Source organism: Nicotiana attenuata, chromosome 6, assembly GCF_001879085.1.
Source record: "Nicotiana attenuata strain UT chromosome 6, NIATTr2, whole genome shotgun sequence".
NCBI classification, from domain to species: Eukaryota; Viridiplantae; Streptophyta; class Magnoliopsida; order Solanales; family Solanaceae; genus Nicotiana; species Nicotiana attenuata.
In genome coordinates, this window is record NC_031994.1 from 13547786 (window position 1) to 13569010 (window position 21225).

The following is a 21225-nucleotide window of genomic DNA, read 5'->3' on the forward strand; positions in this document are numbered from 1 at the left end:
TATAGCTATATTTATAATGCAATTTCTTTTGGCTAGATTTATGCCATTCGGAGTTGGAAAGTCGAGTGAAAGGCATTTTTATTGATTGATTGAGCGAGGCTTGAGGTAAGTGACTTGTCTAACCTTGTGTGGAGGAAGTTCCCCTTAGGATTTGGTACTGTTATGGTAATTTGCAATACGTGAAGGCCGTGTACGCAAGGTGACGAGTGCGTAATCCGGCTAAATGTTGAAAATCTGCCTTTTGCTAAGTAGTTCCTTTTATTTCCTTAATTGAGTTACTCTAACACACGTTGTAATCATGTTTAGCCTAGTGTCACATGTCTACGTGTCTTATCTCTTACTTTCAATTTGTACAACATGCTTAGTTGAATTACCTACTTTTCTTGATTTCATACTCCTTCTTTAACTGTAGGATTCTTTGCTTGTAATCTCATTGCTTCACTTGTTATGTGTTGTTTTCGTGATTTTTGTTGAGATAACTGTTTGGTGGTGGCACGAGGTTTCTGCCGTGGAGAGTGTTGTTGTAGCACGAGGTTTCCACCGTGCCGAGTGTTATTGTGGCACGAGGTTTCTGCCATGCAAGTGTTTGCACGAGGTTCCTGCCGTGCTGTTGTGAGATATTTACTTTTGGGACAGCGAGGCGGTACCTCGGGAGCGCCCTGTTGTTTTTCCTCTATTTGCTATGTTGTTGTTGTTGATGTTGTTGTTGTTCCTTAACTGGTAATATTCTTGTTTTCTTACGCGTTGTAATTGTCTCCTTGATTTTGTTTTGTTTCCTTCTGTGAATTTCTATTGTTACACTTCTCTATCATTTCATTACGTCTTTATATCTTTCGCCTTGTTTCTTATTATTTCCCAGTAGAGTATTAAGGATACCTAAACCCTTTTATCATTTTAAAGTGGTGCGCACTCGGCAGCCTTAAATATATTATTATTATTTTGAAGTGATTTGCGTTCAAATTAAATTAATATAGACAAGTTTCTTTAATCAAATGTATTCTTATCATCATAAAGTAGCAGCACTTGATTGCACCAGGCCTCCAGTGAGTATCTGAACTTGGGCATTTTATTTCCTTACTAAGATTTTTTCTCTATCCGTAACAATTTTGATTCCTTTTCGTCGCTATTAGAATTTTCCACCTTTAATTTATAGTCTTTTTTTGTAATATTAAGTGTCATTATACTGTAATGATTTAAACAAAGTTTAAGTTTTGGATCCAGGAGAATGCTGTTGGGTGAAGACGATGCAACTGAAGGAGGCATGATTCTCTATCGGGGAAAGTTAGCCTAAACGTGCGCCAATCATGGGAAAGAGAGCTCATGTACCATCTCAGAAGGCGTTATTAGCAATGTCGGTTTGTCACAAGCCAAATTTCAAGCAGGAACAAGTGCTACTACTGGTTCGTCGTAGGGTAAAGCCAATTCCTCTGGAGTTAACTCGTCCAATCAAACAGTAACCAACGAAACAGTATTAAATAATGTTAATGGAGAGAAATCGAAGCTAAAGCAAGCGGTGAATTTGTAGAATGAAGCAATTCAGAACCCTAGAAGTGAAGGGAAGGTCAATTCCTCAAGCAATGGAAGGAAATCATGGACGGGTGGAGAGAAGGAGGAACTAGGGTAACAGGGGAAGAAGACCTCAATTTGGGATGAATTTGATATCGCAAAGCTCTCTAATGCTGGATTCAAGCTGGAATATGTCCCACCCAAAGTGCAAGGTGAGTCTCAAGTAGGTGCAATCGAACTAGAAGACATAACTAGTGAGATCGAATACTGGAAGATGCAATAGTATGTTATGTACTAGGTGCGGATCGACATTTGTTGTAATACAAGGATATGTCTAGAAAATGTGGGCTAAACATGGCAAAGTAAAATCTCAATGATCAAAAATGGAGTGATATTAGTCAGGTTTGATACAGAAGCAGCAAAGCAGGAAGTGTTGAATGTTGGGATCTATCATTTTGATAATAAACCATTTATTCTCAAAGCATGGAGTCCTGGCTTAGAGTTCACTAGAGAGGAACTACTTACTGTACCAATTTGGGTGAAGTTGACAGGCCTTGATTTCAAGTATTGTAGTCCTAAAGACTCAGTAAAATAAGTAGCTTGGTTGGATCTAAATACAGAAACGAAAGTGGGACTACAATTTGCCACGATATTGGTGGAGGTAGAATTGGATGCAAAACTGCCTGATAATGTTATTTTCGGGAATGAAAAAGGGCAGCTTATTGAGCAAAAGAGTAAACTACGACTGGAAGCCAACTTTTTGCACTTATTGCCTCTCCTATGGGCATGAAGAAGAGGTGTACATGAAGAAGAAAAAGCCAGCTAGTCAACAAGGTACAACTGCCACAAAAATACAACAACAACAAGAGCAACAAGAAGTTCCAATACAAGGAGAGCATGTCATGGGGAAGGGACAGAAAACAGAGGTCCAAAAACAAGCAGTAGATATCTCTAGTTGGATTACTCCTCTGAGAACTGGCAGGAGTACATCCATCCAGACTCGGCAGCTGGTTCAATCCAACACTTATCAAGCATTAGGAAAGCCTGGGGATGGCAATATGATCGAGGCCACAGGAGCAAATGTCACAGTAGGAAATGGGGGAGGGGAACCATACCTCATATTGGGGATGGTTAACCTACTTTGTTGGAATATTAGGGGCTTGATTAAAGATCCTCTGCAATGAAGTTAAAGCTGGGCTACTAGGCATGCTAGAAATAAAGATAAAACGGGAGAGAATAGATAAAATAGCAGGTAGTATATTTGGAGGTTGGAATTATATTACCAATCTAGAATCACATTACAATGGTCGGATCTGGCTATCATGGAGGCAGGATTACTACAATGTAGTACCTATTTGTATCAATACTCAGGTAATATCTTGTGAGGTGACCTATATCCCATTACAACTAATATTCTTGGTATCTATGGTGTATGCTTTCAATACTAGAGAGGAAAAGAGAGGGTTGTAGGAATGCATTATGCAATAGAATAAAGTATGTGCCATACCTATGGTTGGTCCTAGGGGACTTCAACTCAGTTCTATCAGAGGAGGATAGAATAGGAGGCAGTCAAATAACATGGGCAGAAGTGGTGGAGTTTAGGAACTGTGTTAATACATGTAGCTTAACTGAACTCCCAAATCAGGGTCACAGATATACATGCATTCTGATCAAAGAGTGTTTTCCAAAATTGACTGGGCATTTATTAATGACAAATGGCTAGACTTAATGCCTGCTTGTCAGGCCAAATTCCTCCCTGAAGGAATAAGTGATCATTGTCTTCTAGAGTCAAAGCTTTCACTAGCTTTGTGAAACAAGCGACTATGTTGGCAATTGAACAACAATTGGACCTAATAAGACCATACATGGGAAAGGAAGTGTCACGCCCCGAACCTGGGCCTGGACGTAACACGGCACTTGGTGCCTGACTACATGTGACCGAGCGAACTAACTGGCTGGCTGAATCAAAATGTGATATCATAACATACTGAATACGGAAAATAAACTAACACATGCTGATATACTAAAAGCCTAGATCATATAAATCAAAGCACGAAAATACTAATACAATTTCGGAACATATTTGTAGCCACCATTGCTTAACATGAAAAGTCTGAGATTCTGTTTAATTGTTACTCTAATCTATGAAGCCTCTATTGAAGTACTGAAAACACTGTATATCTGTAAACACTGAAAGACTGTAAAGTAATGATAATGCCCCGAAAGAACTGGGGATCACCAGATAGCTGGTACAAGAATCCTAGCGCTCTGAATCATCAACCTGTAATTCATTACCTGCATTGTGAGATGCAGGCCCCCGACAAAAGGGACGTCAGTACATTTGAATTGTACTGGTATGTAAAGCAACTGAAAGAAAGAATTATAAATGCTGAAACTGAAACTAAGCTGGTAACTGAAAAGGTAACTGATAACTGAACTGATAGCTGAAAAGATAACTGAAAACTGATAACTGAACTGATAACTGAAAAGATAACTGATAACTGATAACTGAACTGAATAAAGGAAGTAAGGATATGAATACTCCCTCTTCTGAATGATGAACAACCTGTTTATCTGAATATTAAACTGTGGCCTCAGGCCCAATATATATATATATATACATATATATATATATATATATATATGTATATATATATATATGTATATATATATATCTATATATATATATATGTGCACAAACTGCCTCGGGCCCAAGTATACGTATACATAACTGCGACCTCAGGTCCAAAATGCATAAAGCATAAACTGCGGCCTCAGGCCCAAAGATGCATAAAGCATTAGCTGCGGCCTCAGGCCCAAATATAGGTGTTCAACATTCAGGGATTAAAAATCAGGAACTGAGAATCATACTGCAATACATAATACTGGAATACTAAATGGGACTAGACTGAGACGTGTTCTTGAATTGATTATGAATACTGAAATTTCAACTGTATATGGCATACTGAGTAATCTATACTAAGACTCGGGGGCATCAAACCCAAGTCTATATTGAATACGCACTGAGCTCACAACGTTCAGAATGAAAGTCATGAGCGAGTTATGAAGATAGAGAATAGAAGCTCTACAACTATTCAATGAACTAGGCTTAACTATATTTCTGAGGCAATTAGTAACGTCATAAAAGAAACGTAGTGTAGGGAGAATCATTAACGTTCCCAAACATAGAGAGTTAGCCTCACATACCTTAACTTCCTCTTGAGCATAATACAACATTCGGCAACCCTTTCAACTTTGATCTATACCAATACAATTCAAAGGGATTCCAAATTAGCAAAAATATCCATGTTTTGGTCACTTAGGCATTTTATCAAACACTTGGTGAGTATAAAGCTTCATAATCCCTATTAATGGTGTTTCTACACCCAATAACCGATTCTCTTGCTCTTGGATAAATTCTAAAGTTTCAAATGGTTATAATCAATATTATTCTTCATCACCCATAAGGTAAACAACACCCTTAACCAATAAAGTTCCATTAAATAAATATCTTTCAATCTCTATAATAGTTGTGTATTTATATTTGGAACTTCGGGCATCTACTCACCACACCAAGAGTCCCAATACTTAATTCACACTCATATACCCATAATAAATTGATACATGTAAGTCTAAGGGTGTAGGATTACCGTTTTGAAAAAATCTTGCAAAATTCTCCTTTGAGTTCTTGAAGGAATTTCTTGAAGATCTATGTGTTTTATGAGTAGATTTCATCATTACTAGTGTAAGAATGATGGAATTTCACACCAAGTTAATGGAGATTGCTTACCTTGAAGATGGGAGGGGTTGGAGGTCTTGAGAGGGTGGGAGAAGACCCCAAATTCGACCAAAAGAAGTAGGGAAAAATGAACCCTAAAATTGGCTTAAAAGAGCTGGGACTGGGGCGCGTCTACTCTAGCGAAGTGTCCTCGCTTCGCTGTCCATTGCATTCAAGGGAAGACAAAAATCCGCGTCTACTTTGGCGAAGCGAGCTCGCTTCGCTGTCCGCCAAAATAACTGGGTTGTATGTCTTTAGTAATTTGGTCATAACTTCTTGTAGGAATGTCCAAATGACGAACGGTTTGAAGCGTTAGAAACTAAACTCAAAGATCTTTCATTTGATAGGTTGTGAATCACATAATACCTTATATAAATGTAGATATGCTCGTCCAAAGTATAGTCTTGTGCGTGCTCATTTAGAATCTTAGTCTACCATGTGATTTTCCAACTTGGCTTAGACTTAGGTCTTTCCTTGGACCCCAAATCACTTATGATATGCCTCGTACGCTTATTATCATAACCAATTGATAACCATCATATTAATACTCATTAAAATGCATCCACAACTGGTTTAAATTTATGGTGTGTTACATTATCTCCCCCTTGGGATCATTCGTCCTCGAATGATTGTCCTGGCTGCATCTTCGCCTAACTCCAGACCTTAAATGGGTCTGGTGGGAACATGAACTTTCATTAACACTTGCATACTAAACTGAATGAATACATTATTACTGAAAGGTTGAGATACTGAACTGAATGACTACTGCATTGACTGAATATTGGTCTGTCATGGATACGTGAATACTGAACTAACATGGGTAAATGAATATTGAATTGGCACGAATATTTGAGTAATCTGAGTACTAAGCTGGCATGAATGTCTAAGTATTGGACTAATATGAGTAGCTGAGTATTGAGCTGACATGAGTATCTGAGTACTGAACTGACATGAGTATCTGAGTACTGGACTGACATGAGTATCTGAGTACAGGACTGACATGAGTATCTGAGTACTGAAAACTTGAATGTTATTACATGACATGTGAAATACTGACTGTACCACCACTAATTATGGTGGCAACTCCAACTCATAATCTAATGGACCGATCCTTCGCAAGAATCTATATGGCCCAATATAGCAGGGACTATGCTTCCCCTTCTTCCCAAATCTCATAACGCTTTTCACAAGCGACACTTTCAGAAATACCCAATCATCAACTTGAAACTCTAGGTCTCTATGCCGCACATTCGAATAGGATTTTTGGCGGCTCTGAGTTGTCTTCAAATGCTCTTGAATCCACTTAACTTTCTCTATAGCCTGATAGACCAAATTTGGTCCCATCACTCCCTTTCACCAACTTTAGACCAACTAATTGGTGATCTACACCTTCGGCCATAAAAATCATGCTTTCAAACTGAGCAAGATAATCCTATTATAAGGTCCATATTTACCATCTTCACTAAAGGATGTGTGTGTTCTGAGATAAATACTTGGTTTTCTGCTGCTCGACTTTCACTTGCTGATAATTCAGACAATTGGCCACAAAGTATGCAACCTTCTTTTTCATGTCGTCCCACCAATAAGTCTCCTGGAGATTATGATACATGTTTGGGGAACCTGGGTGGATAGAATACCTGGACATATGGACTTCTATCATCTTCTATGGTTAGAACACACAATCTATCCTAGTACGTCAAGGTACCATCATCTCCCCCTTGTTCAAAAGCCATCATGTTATGCACGTGAATCCCCTCTTTCAGCTACAACAAGTAGGGATAATCAAACCGTTTCTCCTTCACTTCGGCTACTAAGGAGGAACAGGTCCTGTTCTAGACATCAACTCCACCATCTTTGGTGTCCAGAAGTCGAACTCCTACCTTGGCTAAGCAGTTAACTTCTTTCAACATAGTTCCCTTGTCTACCTCATTCATGAGCTATACTTCCCACACTTGATTATCTTCCTAAGCACTTCCTGAAAACACTTATAGTCTTGCTGTGAGCTAAGCCTCTGACCACTACTCGGAAGGGTCTCGTGAAATGGTACTGACCTCGTAATACATAACTGGGCATGATTTTATAGCTTTTCTGTGATCACTTTATCACCAATAACTAAGCCCGGTGATCATTCTACTCACTTTGTGTTCCTTACACATGCTAGACTTATTCCTTGTGGTAATTATACAATTTCCTTATTACCGAACTGATTTTCTTTTTCATATTCCATGCTAACTATTTGGGTGTCGAATCTATAACTGGACTTACTGAAAATTTTCACATCACGCCTTAGACCAAAGATCTTATACTTGCGGATCCTTCTCTTTTTGTTGGGATCCGAATAACTTTCCTTATTTTCTGCAATTCCTTCCATTCTACCCCAATAACAACTCATCTTCCAACTTACTTCTGAGCTAGGAAAAACTAAATTATTCACATGACGGAAAGATAATGTATTCACAACTATCATACACAATCTTAATAATATAACTCTGCTCACACTGTCAATCTTGGAGAAACCACATTTCGATAATTCCTAAAAGCTATTCTTCTACAGCTTGCTCTTTTACTACTAGCTATTTTTTTTCACTGTCACTGTACTTCGCGTTTAACTTAAACTCTTTGGGTTCTAACACATGTTCGTTATTTCAAACTATCATCCACTCACTAGAGTTAACCCGGCTAAGTGAATCAAATCTTACCTCTACTAGCTCTGCTGAAATTGCTAATTCACTGTATTCAGACTTATTTACTACTCTTTTACTAACCCCCTGCTAGCATCATATTTTCTTGCTCTGCTTTGAATAACTAAAGTGGAGCATAAGGTTTATCCTAACTTCCCTCATCATCTGACCATATTCTCTTTACGTACACTATTATTCTTTTTGAACTATGCACATGGATCACACTTAAGAGAAATTTCATCTGTCTTAAAGAAAATTGGAATATCTAACCCCAAACTTTCTATACACTTCAAAATCACTTCAGACTATAAACCTCCGACCTAAACACATAGTCACATCATGTGAAGGGGGAACTGTCATATCTTTTATCTCACAATAATAGCCACTTCGTATACAAATTCACTAACATGGTACTTTCTAGTTCTGATTTGAATAAATCTAACCAACTTAAAATCATTCGCTAAAATTCAATGTCACCTGCTCTTGGTTCTCATTTCCTACATCATATTATTCTTAGCTATATTTCCCATGGGCTATTTTCTGTCCAAAACTATAGTGATCAATTCTATAACTACTGCGGTTGAATTCTTAACTTGTTACACTGTGAGGTTTGACATGCGGATACACAGCCATACACATCTGATAATCACTTCATGCACCATCCGGTGAGTCTTGGGTCTTAACACCTAAAACATGCAAAGATGTTGTTATAAACACTATTACTTACATTTTCTTTGAGCATCCGTATGCATCACTGTATACTCACAAGTCACCAGAAATTTTGATACACTGAAAATTGGATATTTGGTAAACATATAACTGAATACTGGCGTACTAAATAACCATAAACCTGCTAACTGAAAGGCCGCTAACTGGTAATAAGATAAACTGACAACCATAAAACATGATAACTGCTTTTGTACTTTCTGATTAGGTTATGCTCTAATATGTACTACTACCCATTACATCCCACTTTCAACATCCTCTCAAATCTCATTTGTTACCAACATGTACTCCAAAGATATACCCAATGGGCAATTGTCCTCTCTAGAACCTTAGGTTTTTCCTGCACATTGCTTGGGCCTCCAATACGTTTTGGATTCGATATGAAGAGAAGGTTAACTACTGCTCTAAGCTTCATGGCACGATCTAGAGTAGAAAGAAGTGAGACAATCCTGAATGTCCTGGTAGTTAACCGTTAATATGAGTGGCCGGCACACAAATATAAAGGAAACTCCACTGGACACGGCTTCATAGACTCCCTAGGACTCTTGAACTTGGCTCAGATACCAAGCTTTGTCACGCCCCGAACCTGGGCCATGACGTAATACGGCAATCGGTGCCTGACTACATGTGACCGAGTGAACCAACTGGCTGGCTGAATCAACATGTGGTATCATAACATACTGAATGCGGAAAATAAACCAACACATGCTGATATACTGAAAGACTAGATGATATAAATCAAAGTGCGGAAATACTAATACAGTTTTGGAACATATTTGTAGCCACCATGGCTTAACATGAAAAGTTTGAGATTATGTCTAACTGTTACTCTAGTCTATGAAGCCTCTATTGAAGTACTGAAAACACTGTATATCTGTAAACACTGAAAGTCTGTAAAGTAATGATAATGCCCCGAAAGAACTGGGGATCACCAGATAGCTGGTACGAGAATCCTAGCGCTCTGAATCATCAACCTGTAATTCATTACCTGCATTGTGAGATGCAGGCCCCCGGCAAAAGGGACGTCAGTATATTTAAATTGTACTGGTATGTAAAGCAACTGAAAGAAAGAATTATAAATGCTGAAACTGAAACTAAGCTGGTAACTGAGAATTGATAATTGATAACTGAAATGTTAACTATTGAAACTGAAACTGAAGTGATAACTGAAAAGATAACTGATAACTGATAACTGAACTGAATAAAGGAAGTAAGGATATGAATACTCCCTCTTCTGAATGATGAACAACCTGTTTATCTGAATATTAAACTGCAGCCTCAGGCCCTATATATATATATGTGCACAAACTGCGGCCTCGAGCCCAAGTATACGTATACATAACTGCGACCTCAGGTCCAAAATGCATAAAGCATAAACTGCGGCCTCAGGCCCACAGATGTATAAAGCATTAGCTGCGGCCTCATGCCCAAATATAGGTGTTCAACATTCAGGGATTAAAAATCAGGAACTAAGAATCATACTGCAATATATAATACTGGAATACTGAATGGGACTAGACTGAGACGTGTTCTTGAACTGATTATGAATACTGAAATTTCAACTGTATATGGCATACTGAGTAATCTATACTAAGACTCGGGGGCATCAAACGCAAGTCTATATTGAATACGCATTGAACTCAAAACGTTCAGAATGAAAGTCATGAGCGAGTTATGAAAATAGAGAATAGAAGCTCTACAACTTTCAAGGAACTAGGCTTAACTATATTTCTGAGGCAATTAGTAACATCATAAAAGAAACGTAGTGTAGGGAGAATCATTAACATTCCCAAACATAGAGAGTTAGCCTCACATAACTTAACTTCCTTCTCTTGAGCATAATACAACATTCACCAACCCTTTCAACTTTGATCTATACCAATACAATTCAAAGGTATTCCAAATTAGCAAAACTATCCATGTTTTGGTCACTTAGGCATTTTATCAAATACTTGGTGAGTATAAAGCTTCATAATCCCTATTAATGGTGTTTCTACACCCAATAATCGATTCTCTTGCTCTTGGATAAATTCTAAATTCTCAAATGGTTATAATCAATATTATTCTTCATCACCCATAAGGTAAACAACACCCTTAACCAATAAAGTTCCATTAAATAAACATCTTTCAATCTCTATAATAGTTGTGTATTTATATTAGGAACTTAGGGCTTCTAATCACCACACCAAGAGTCCCAATACTTAATTCACACTCATATACCCATAATATTTTCATACATGTAAGTCTAAGGGTGTAGGATTACCTTTTGGAAGAAATCTTGCAAAACCCTCCTTTGAGTTCTTGAAGGAATTTCTTGAAGATCTTTGTGTTTTACGAGTAGATTTCATCAATACTAGTGTAAGTATGATGGAATTTCACACCAAGTTAATGGAGATTACTTACCTTGAAGATGGGAGGGGTTGGAGGTCTTGAGAGGGTGGGAGAAGACCCCAAAATTCGTCCAAAGAAATAGGGAAAAATGAACCCTAAAATTGGCTTAAAAGAGCTGGGACTGGGGCGCGTCTACTCTAGCGAAGTGTCCTCGCTTCGCTGTCCATTGCATTCAAGGGAAGACAAAAATCCGCGTCTACTTTGGCGAAGCGAGCTCGCTTCGCTGTCCGCCAAAATAACTGGGTGGTATCTCTTTAGTAATGTGGTCATAACTTCTTGTAGGAATGTCCAAATGACGAACGGTTTGAAGCGTTAGAAACTAAACTCAAAGATCTTTCATTTGATAGGTTGTGAATCACATAATACTTTATATAAATGTAGATATGCTCGTCCAAAGTATAGTCTTGTGCGTGCTCATTTAGAATCTTAGTCTATCATGTAATTTTCCAACTTGGCTTAGACTTAGGTCTTTCCTTGGACCTCAAATCACTTATGATATGCCTCATACGCTTATTATCATAACCAATTGATAACCATCACATTAATACTCATTTAATGCATCCACAACTGATTCAAAGTTACGGGGTGTTACAGGAAGTCAAAGAGGCAGTGTTCCAAATTGACAAGAATAAAAGCATAAGGCCTAATGGCAATAGTAGTGGATTTTTTAGATCAGCATGGAACATTGTAGAAGCATACATAACTACAGCTATTCTGAAGTTTTTTGAGAATGGCAAACTACTAAAATAACTTACTACTACAATTATAGCACTGATTCCTAAAGTAGAGAGGCCTGAAGATGCTAGCAAATATAGACCAATCTCCTGTTGTAATGTTCTATATAAATGCATCTCCAAAATGATTTGCAAGAGATTGAAGCACTGGATTAAATATATTGTTGCAGATAACCAAGCAGCATATGTGCATGGGAGATCCATGGTGCACAATGCGCTGATTTGTTATGATCTCCTAAGGTATTATAACAGAAAGACCTCTGCTAGAAGTCTTATGAAGATTGATCTTAGAAAGGATTATGACAAGGTGGATTGGGGATTCTTAGAGGAGGTATTGACTGGATTTGGCTTTCCAGAGAGGTTCACTCAACTAATAATGGTGTGCGTGACATCTCCCAAATTCTCTATTAAAGTGAATGGGGAAGGACATGGATATTTTGAGGGAATAAGGGGACTAAGGCAGGGGGATCGTATGCCTCCCCTACTATTTGTATTAGTGATGGAATACCTTTTAAGAGTCTTGAAGACTGTGAGTAATCTTCCAGATTCCCAATTTCACCCCATATGTAAAACTTTGAAACTGACTCACTTGATATTTGTTGATGATTTCATGATATTCTGCAAAGGTAATCTACCTTCAATAACAAGGGTGGTAGATGATGCTACAAAGGGTCAATTGTTAGTTACAACTTGAAAGAACTTTTCCAATAAGATATCTTGGACTTCCTCTTTCATCAAAGAAGTGGAATAAACTGGATTGCCTTCAACTTGTGGACAGGATACTAATGTATAGTTTTCTTGTTTAGAGGCTTAATACTCATAATCAGTTTGATTATGATATAAAGTGCTCTCTAGGTGTAATCATTTGGTTGATAAATGGTAATATATGCACCGATAACATATTTATATATTATAGTATGTAACTTGTCTTATTTTTAACATTATAAATCGACTTTTATGTAGGGTAACTTATAAATGTCTTTTAGGTGACATAACAATTTCTTTACACGAATGTGTATGTGAGTTTCCATAAAAATACTTAACTTACATATACCGATATATGTGCAATATAAAAAAAAAATTACCTAACAATACAATTTAGTGGAAATATGTAGCTTGTTATTGTATTTTTCAAGTTAATTTACCACATATACTTGCTATGAAATTTTACCTATTAACTATTATTGTAGATTAAAACAATTTATACCCTGTTGTACATAACTTAAAACTATTCTAAAATTAACACGTATCATGCCATGTAACTAGTTTTAACATGTGCAACAAGAAAATAGTTGGATGGAATCATACATATGCTTTTCCTTTCTAGTTCAATCTTCTTCCGTCACGTGGTAAAAACTGATCAAGAAAATAAATAATCCGTCTTAGTCCTATGTCGGATTGAATCATATACCTATTCTTTCCATTGTAATATCCTCTTGTTCCTTTTTATTCCTTCACGTTGTAAATCTGATAAAAGAAAATAGTTAAAATTACAAATATAATTCCCATTCTAAAAGTCTAGATTAATGTTTATCGTTGTATACCATAGTTATAAAATAGATAAAAATTTAACTGTATCGGATGTTTATATCAAATCAATAGATGCATGTTATATGTCTGCAAATACACTTTTTTACTTAATCATTGCTAATTATACATATTTTCATGAGAAAATCTCACTTTATACCCATTAATTCTAAACTATTTACCCTTTAATGCCCAAGCCCAAACTATTTACTAGTCCTACCTATGGGACCCAAACTATTTACCCGGATATTCCCTAATAATATGAACGTGCGGCTTATCCCCCAGCTCAATTGCTTCTCCAACTCGTTATCGTCGATAATCTCTGACAAAGTATAATTTTTTACAGCTCAAACATCGTTGACTTGCTAATTCCCCTTTGCTTGCTGAAGACAGAGGAAATAGAAAACTACATTTTAGGTGTTTTTCCACGCCACTCAAAACCATAATTCGATCAGTGCCTTCAGGTTGGTTTTTCTTGTTACTTCTCATACGCATTGTTAAGTTACTCCGGACCTCTGCATCGAAAAGATTTTGTGTGGTAATTATTGATATGATTAACTCGGACATTTTCGATTTTGCTAATAGAACCTGCAAAATTGTGGGTCCCTACGAGTTGAATCGAGGGACATTCTGATTTTTGCTAATGTTGTTGAATCTTTTTTTGGGTGATTGATCAAATGATTTTTAGTTACTATAAAGATTGTTCAATAATATGAGGGAGTAATAAACTTTGCATTTGAGTTGAGGACTAATACCTTTTGGAAATTCATACAGAAATTTGATAGCATTTTGGAGTTGATTTGAGGTGATTGAGATCCAAATTTTCAGCTGAAAATCGAAGAAGAACACAGCTACCCAATAGTATACTGCTACGGTATACAATATGTTGTAGGAGTATATAGCTATACTGCAACAGTATACTATTGTAGTTTACAATATACTACAACGGTATATTATAATAATCGAAGAAGAACACAGTTACCTAAGAGTATACCGCTACAGTATACAATATATTATAGGAGTATATAGTTATACTGCAACAGCATACTATCATAGTATACAATATATTGTTATAGTATACTGTAATAATATGAAATATACTATAACAGTATGTTGTAATACTATACAATATACTATAATAGTATACTTATTACCCGTAATTCACTTGCTTTTTCCCTTTTAATTTGCTTTAAGATTTTACCCAACGTGAGGGGCAAATTGAAAATGCAAAAAAAAAAAAAAAAAAAAAAAATTATAGTATGCTATATAATGTAACGGTATACTCTTACAATTAGATCCTTTTAGAATTTTTTGAAATTTTTATTGACACTGATATTATTTCAGTTTCATAATTGAATTAAAAAAGTTTTTTAACTCTTTACGTACAATTGTATACCCTGTTGGTATATCTATATACTATACTGGTATCATATGTTAGTTAATATTTATTGGTTGTATTAGTTATATTTAATTGGTGCACAATTTAAGTTTTCTTTAGTAATAATATAAAAAAAGAATAATAAAAATAGTGAAAACAGTAAATGAAATTAGACTATAAAGAGAAAAAGAATATAATTTTTTTTTAAATGAAATTAGAAAAGAAAAAAAAGATAAAAATAAGAAGAAAACGAGAAAAAAGAAAAAGAGAAAAGAAAAAAAAATGGAAAAGAAACATAGAAATAAAAAGAATTGGAGAATAAAGAAAAATTCCCCACAAAAACTATTATGGGTATGAAATGTAATTAGTTTTATGGGTAGAAAAACAAATGGGTAGACAAGGATAAATAGTTTTGTTTTTGTGGGTAACTGTGTCAAAACCCCTATTTTCATATCCTTAAATCACTTAACCATGATAAGTGGTGCGATTTGATGTAAACCGGCCCAGTACGGTTAGCTCTTAATCCTGTTCTAGAACACGTAAAGTCATACTTCTTGGTCACGTAAGCCACTATCAACAAGTTGCTAAATCATTGTGGTACTTTGTTAGAAGAAAATCAATTAAAAGGCTAAGACAAAAGGTACATATTATAAGTAAATAATGCCACTAGGTTTGTATCTTTTCCAACATTTTAAAAGTCTCATCACCTGCAATTTCCAAAGGAAATACTACAGGATAGAAATATAATAAGACCCGAGCAAGTAGAGCGTGTTGTTTACAGAGTTAAAGTTCATCTTAATTAAGGTCAATTCATCTCTTTATTTTGTTAGGCAGAGAGCCTCAAGACTTTAGTGTTGGGACATTGTTCTGTCCCTTTTTCACATGCTCAATTTGCTTTTATATCTTAATTAATATTGACAATCCATTGTCATATTTAACCTTAATTCTTTGTTTGAAACTAAAGAAACTAGAGTTGATTTCACGCATGATACTGATCTTTGTTGACATATAGTAAAAAATTAGTCATATTAAAATACTTTACTCACTATAATAGTAAATTAATGTAATAAACTTCTTTTTTAATCAGCGCGTAGCACTATGTGAATTCCATATCAAAAAAACTAATAAATTTCACTTTCACTACTCATATCTTATTAAAAAGTATTAAAAAGAAAGACAATTTTGTTATAAATAGAATTGTATTTATGGTGAATGTCTATATTTAGAGAGATTGTAGGGTTCATTGCTTGGTGGCTAAGTCACCCTCTCCCTATAAATAGAGGGTTCTATTCTATTGTAATTCATCCCAAAATTCAATAAGAATTCTCTTTCCCTACTTTTCTTTGCAAATACTGTTCTTCTTCTTTTATTGTTTTATAACACGTTATCAGCACGAGACTCTAACCAATTGAGTAGAAGCTTTGGGATTGAGCATAATGATTGTCAATTATTCCATGAACTTCCTTCATGATTAAATTCTGGATTTAAGGTAAGTATTTTACCGTATTTTTCTCTTTTATTCTATACTTTGATTTTATATACAAGCAAAGACAATAAAGTTTGATTATAACTCTAATGGAGTTTGTAAGAAATTATAACCACCTGAAGTGGTAAAAGTTTCTATGTCTTGCCATGATCAAATTCATGTATGATTATGGGCACAAAAAGTGGAAACCCGTCCCATTGAATTTGCTCCATTCTCATTCCCTTAAGAGAATGTGATAGCAGTATGTGATAAGTCTGAAAGAAGACAAAATTATCACTATGAATGTATCAATGGATGTGGACGTGGCAATACACGAAATTATAATTGTCATCATTGTGATAATGAGAATAATAAGGATTCTCAAAATAATCCCCCACTTGTGAAAATATTTGTCATCGATTTGACATGAGATTTTACAAAGCACATATAGATGATTATGGTCTATTCATGATGTGAATGTGACAACATCTGATTTAAGAATACACATTCATTTTTGGAAGAATATGAGCGTGCTAGTGGTATATACCACACTCACCTCTAGAAGGAGGTTTGAGATGATATAAGAAAATAATATCATTATTATGGCATGAATGGTTATTGGTCACGTACCTATTGTACGCCAAAATATTTTGGCATTGTGATTGTTAAAAGACAACGCTAATGCAAGAAACAGATCTTGCATATAATTTTGACCATAACCATAATGGTATAACTTTCTCTTTAAAAGAGATATTCACCATATGTGTGTTGATGAATATGTGGTAATACAAAATTAATTGAGAGCTCTAGAAGAGCCAATTATACTATTTTGGAGAATTATCAATAAGACGTTGTGTTGTAGTAAGTCTCAAAGAAACTTATTGAGTTTCTAAAGTATTCGGGAAAGCGGTTGGTCATACTGAGACTATAAATAAAGGAAAGATTTAATATCTTTTATTACTACAACTTGTAGCGGGGTAATATGCATGTGAAAAGCTACCCGCTTTATTCTCCAGTTTATACTACATAAACAAAAGAATACCACAATGAAGTGGATATTATTGATATAAAAACTCATATCATAATAAACTTGGAGTTTATTCATAATTGCACACATCATGGTGTAAACCTGAAGTTTATCAATATTGATAATTTATCCAGTTGGCATAATTGGTTTAGCCATGTTAATTCAAGTATGATGTGCAAAAATAAAAGAGAATTCACATGGGTAAATATTAAAGAACTAGAAAGTTCTTTACGAATTCTCTTATGTTGCCTGTTTTCATTAATTAATATACCAACTAAAATTGGGATTGAATCCCATGAATGTTGGAAATATCAAAGGTGAATATGGGCTCATTCACCTGCCATGTATACCACATAAGATGCATCTACGAGATGGTTACATGTGCGATTATTATTAACCCGCAACATGGTGTTTGCGAGGTAACTTGCTCAATAATTTAATTTCGAGCATAATTTCCAGATTTTTTTTCAAGATAGTTCTTCTTGATAAGTTGGTTTACATCACAGTTGGTTTAGAAAAATGATTTATTGAGTGCCTCCACTTAATAGCTAAACAATTGCTTATGAGAACAACATTTTGTATATCAATTTGATATACGTTATGTACCAAAGTATATTACATTATCCCCTCACAAGTGGTTCATGGTCAGGAACCAAATAATTCCATCTTATTATTATTGATGTGCGGTGTATATTTTGATTAACACCATAACGCACAAAGATGGGTTCTCAAAGTTGAGGAAACAAGTTAGTTTTTCTAACATGAGGGGGAGACATGATAAATAGTTGAGAAAAGGTTACGTGGAATGAATTATCACTTGTACATCTAGATCCTCGAATAAGATAATATGAACTTGAAGTTCATAAAAGGATAATTCATGTGCAATTTATTGCAAAGTATGCTAGACGCATTTGCTGACCTAAAGAAAGTAACTATATTCTCATTGCAAATGCTCCTATTAAGTCCTAGAAGGACAAAGTCTATAGTACGCTTAAAGCATATAGACAAATCGGTTTCAAATAAACTTCTTGAAAAGAAGATAATGATCTAAATGATCATAACAAAAGGAGGCAAGTGATCTAGAAGATCACATGACATAACACTTCATAAAATCTCATGAGAGATTCAGGTACCTGAAAATATGAATGAAGAGATCGCTATGTTATGTCTTTATGAAAAAATACTGAAACTGATATAAAATGTTTGTCGACGACATTGATTATAGCACTAAATATATATGAGGATCTTAAGTTTGGAGAAACAATTCAAGTAGAATTTGGTTTCATATGAAAGACAAGTAGGTTTGGACCTGCAGTTCAAACACTTAAAAGTATAAAGTCAATGGTGTGTGCTATCACCTTTATCTATCTTATATGTCTAGCATGACATGAAAACTTGATATGCATCTAAAGTCTATTTATTTGGCTTATATGACTTAAAAATCCTTGAAGGATTTAAATTGCTTAAAAGCATATAGAATTCATGGTCATGAAGTACTATATCCTAAATGCAATTTGTGCACATATGTATCTTGCTATAACTATATGCATGATAATATGATAGCAAGAGTTTTCACCTCTATGTGAAGATATTGAACTGACGATTCCAACAAGATCATATGAAGACAATCCATCTCTATCAAGAATGATGATTTCAAGGTGCAATATATTCATTCAAGTTAATATGGCTGATTTGTTTATCAAATATCTACCAAAGATCTTTTGAAGATGGTGCACAAGATTGGAATGCAAATGCTTAAGGATGTGAATTGATGCTCTCATCAGGGGGGAGTTAATACGCGTTGTACTCTTTTTCCCTTACAAGGTTTTGTCCCACTGGGTTTTCCTTGCAAGGTTTTTAACGAGGCAACCAAAAGGCGTATTGTTAGATATGTGTACTCTTTTTTCTTCTCTAAATTTTTTTTCCCACTGGGTTTTATTTTAGTTAAGGTTTTAACGAGGCACATTATCTGTTGAATAGACATTCAAGGGGGAGTGTTATAAATAGAATTGTATTTATGGTGAATGTCTATATTTAGAGAGATTCTAGGGTTCATTGCTTGGTGGCTAAGTCACCCTCTCCCTATAAATAGAGGGTTTTATTCTATTGTAATTCATCCCAAAATTCAATAAGAATTCTCTCTCCTTACTTTTTTTTGCAAATACTGTTCTTCTTCTTTTATTGTTTTATAACAAATTTAAGGTAATATCTAAATGTAACAAAGAAAAGAAGAAAAATTAGAGTATAGAAGTAGTTTCGTGATTGGTGAGATTTGACAACAAAGCATACATTTGCCCCTCAAAGTGTACTTAAAAATCGCAACTATTAGGCCAATACCAAACTCGTCCATAAAGTACTTTCCGAATCCAATATTTTGTTTACTAAAATAGAGAAGAAAGGGCCAGCCGGCCAAGACTGTCGAATCCCCACCAAACAAAGCAGAGCATTTTCTTGTTTTTCACCACTCTCTTATCATCTTTTCTTCTCTATATATATTACACACTCATATTTTGGTGTGGCCAATAGTATACTTTGTGTTTTCCTTAAATAAGACAATGAAGAGCAAGTTCTTCCTTTGTTTTCGTCCTATTGTTGAGGACTCTGTTCTTCACAACCACGCTATTGATCGGTCTTCTCCAACTATTACAAAAAGAAGTGTCAAAAATGATCCACTGGTTAGTAGTCTTTCTTGAGAATCTAAAAGTCTTTCCAATTGTCTTTTTCCATTTTTGATGTTAGACTATCCAAACTCCAGGATATATATGTGAGTGTATCAATTTTGTAAATATTATTACTGTCGAAGTGTGTAATCATTCAATCAGTTATACACTTATATTTACTTAATTATGTCTCTTGCCGACCTGATATTTTCTTCATGGTGAACAACATGAAAATTATTTTTGATTATTGGTGGTATTGAGACTCAAACTCATGATGCTTTTGATACGATGTTAAAGTGTGTGATATTATCTGAAAGTATACATTGTTAGATATAAGGCACTTTTATTTACTGAATTACGTCTTCAACAGTCGCCAAGTAATAGCTAGAGTCATGACTAGTGCAACCTTCAATTTTGCAGTTTGAGCCAAGAATTAATTGCAGGCGAAATAGAAGGGACAAGTTCTTCAAAGCATTACATGGTGATCACTCAAGGAATCAAGAAACACTAGTTTTGAAGGGTAATCATAACCAGCAAAGGGAAATTACTTCAATTGGCAATTTATCTAAGGGAAAGCAGTCATCAAGGCCATATTCATACAACCACAGAAATACCATAAGTGCTTCAGCATCAGCAAGTGATGAAATCAAGAAATATAGCTCAAGTGTTTATTTGATTATTTTCGCCTTATTTGCGACCATCTATTTTGGTAGGGTTTATGCAATAGTCTTAACATCGTTATGGCTTCTATTATTCTCTTTGGTACCGAAGTCAATTTGCAGGATACTTGAAAAATTCTTTATAGTCGGATGTGGAGTACAAAAACAAAGCTATGATGGAACTGTTGAAATGAGAGTGACTTGAGTTAATGTATCTGGAGTCAAGTAGTGACAGTTAGTAGTTGACTAGAGTTAGCTAAATAACTAACTATTGGAAGGTTAGTTGTAATATTATAGTTAGAGTTCGATAGCTGGCAATTAGATGGTAGTTAGTTATAGGTTAGTGCATATTGTATATATAAGCTCTTTCATTTTTTAATTTAGTTCAGCTTGCTTCATACGCTAATCTCTCTCTAGTTTCCTCTCTATCAATCTCCATTAGAGCATAGCTGCTTTGTAGAGATTCACAGAAATTCATATGGTATCAGAGAATTTCAACTGTTAGTACAGTTTTTTTCGATCCTTAGACCAATACTTCATCTCTGTATTTCTGTTGCAAGCTGAATCATGACGATTGAAAATATGGAGCCAGTAAAGTAAAGCCACAATCATCCCGTGCTTCTGCACTCAACAGAAATTCAGGTAATGTATTGATCTCTCTCCAACTAAATGGGCCAAAAAATTACTCTGTAT

General features: G+C 35.3%; 1 protein-coding gene across 1 annotated transcript; it reads left to right on the top strand.

Annotated features, from left to right (window-relative positions):
* Positions 19757-20889, top strand: LOC109228179. The gene is made up of 2 exons (XM_019393351.1): positions 19757-19888; positions 20294-20889. The coding sequence occupies exons 1-2, from the start codon at positions 19769-19771 to the stop codon at positions 20735-20737; spliced, it is 564 nt and encodes a 187-aa protein (XP_019248896.1). The 5' UTR covers positions 19757-19768; the 3' UTR covers positions 20738-20889.

Excerpts from the sequence above, each read along its gene's own strand:
- LOC109228179 (XM_019393351.1), top strand. The coding sequence starts at position 19,769 with ATGAAGAGCAAGTTCTTCCTTTGTTTTCGTCCTATTGTTGAGGACTCT. Across the intron at positions 19,889-20,293 it reads GTGTCAAAAATGATCCACTG|TTTGAGCCAAGAATTAATTG; the intron begins GTTAGTAGTCTT and ends TCAATTTTGCAG.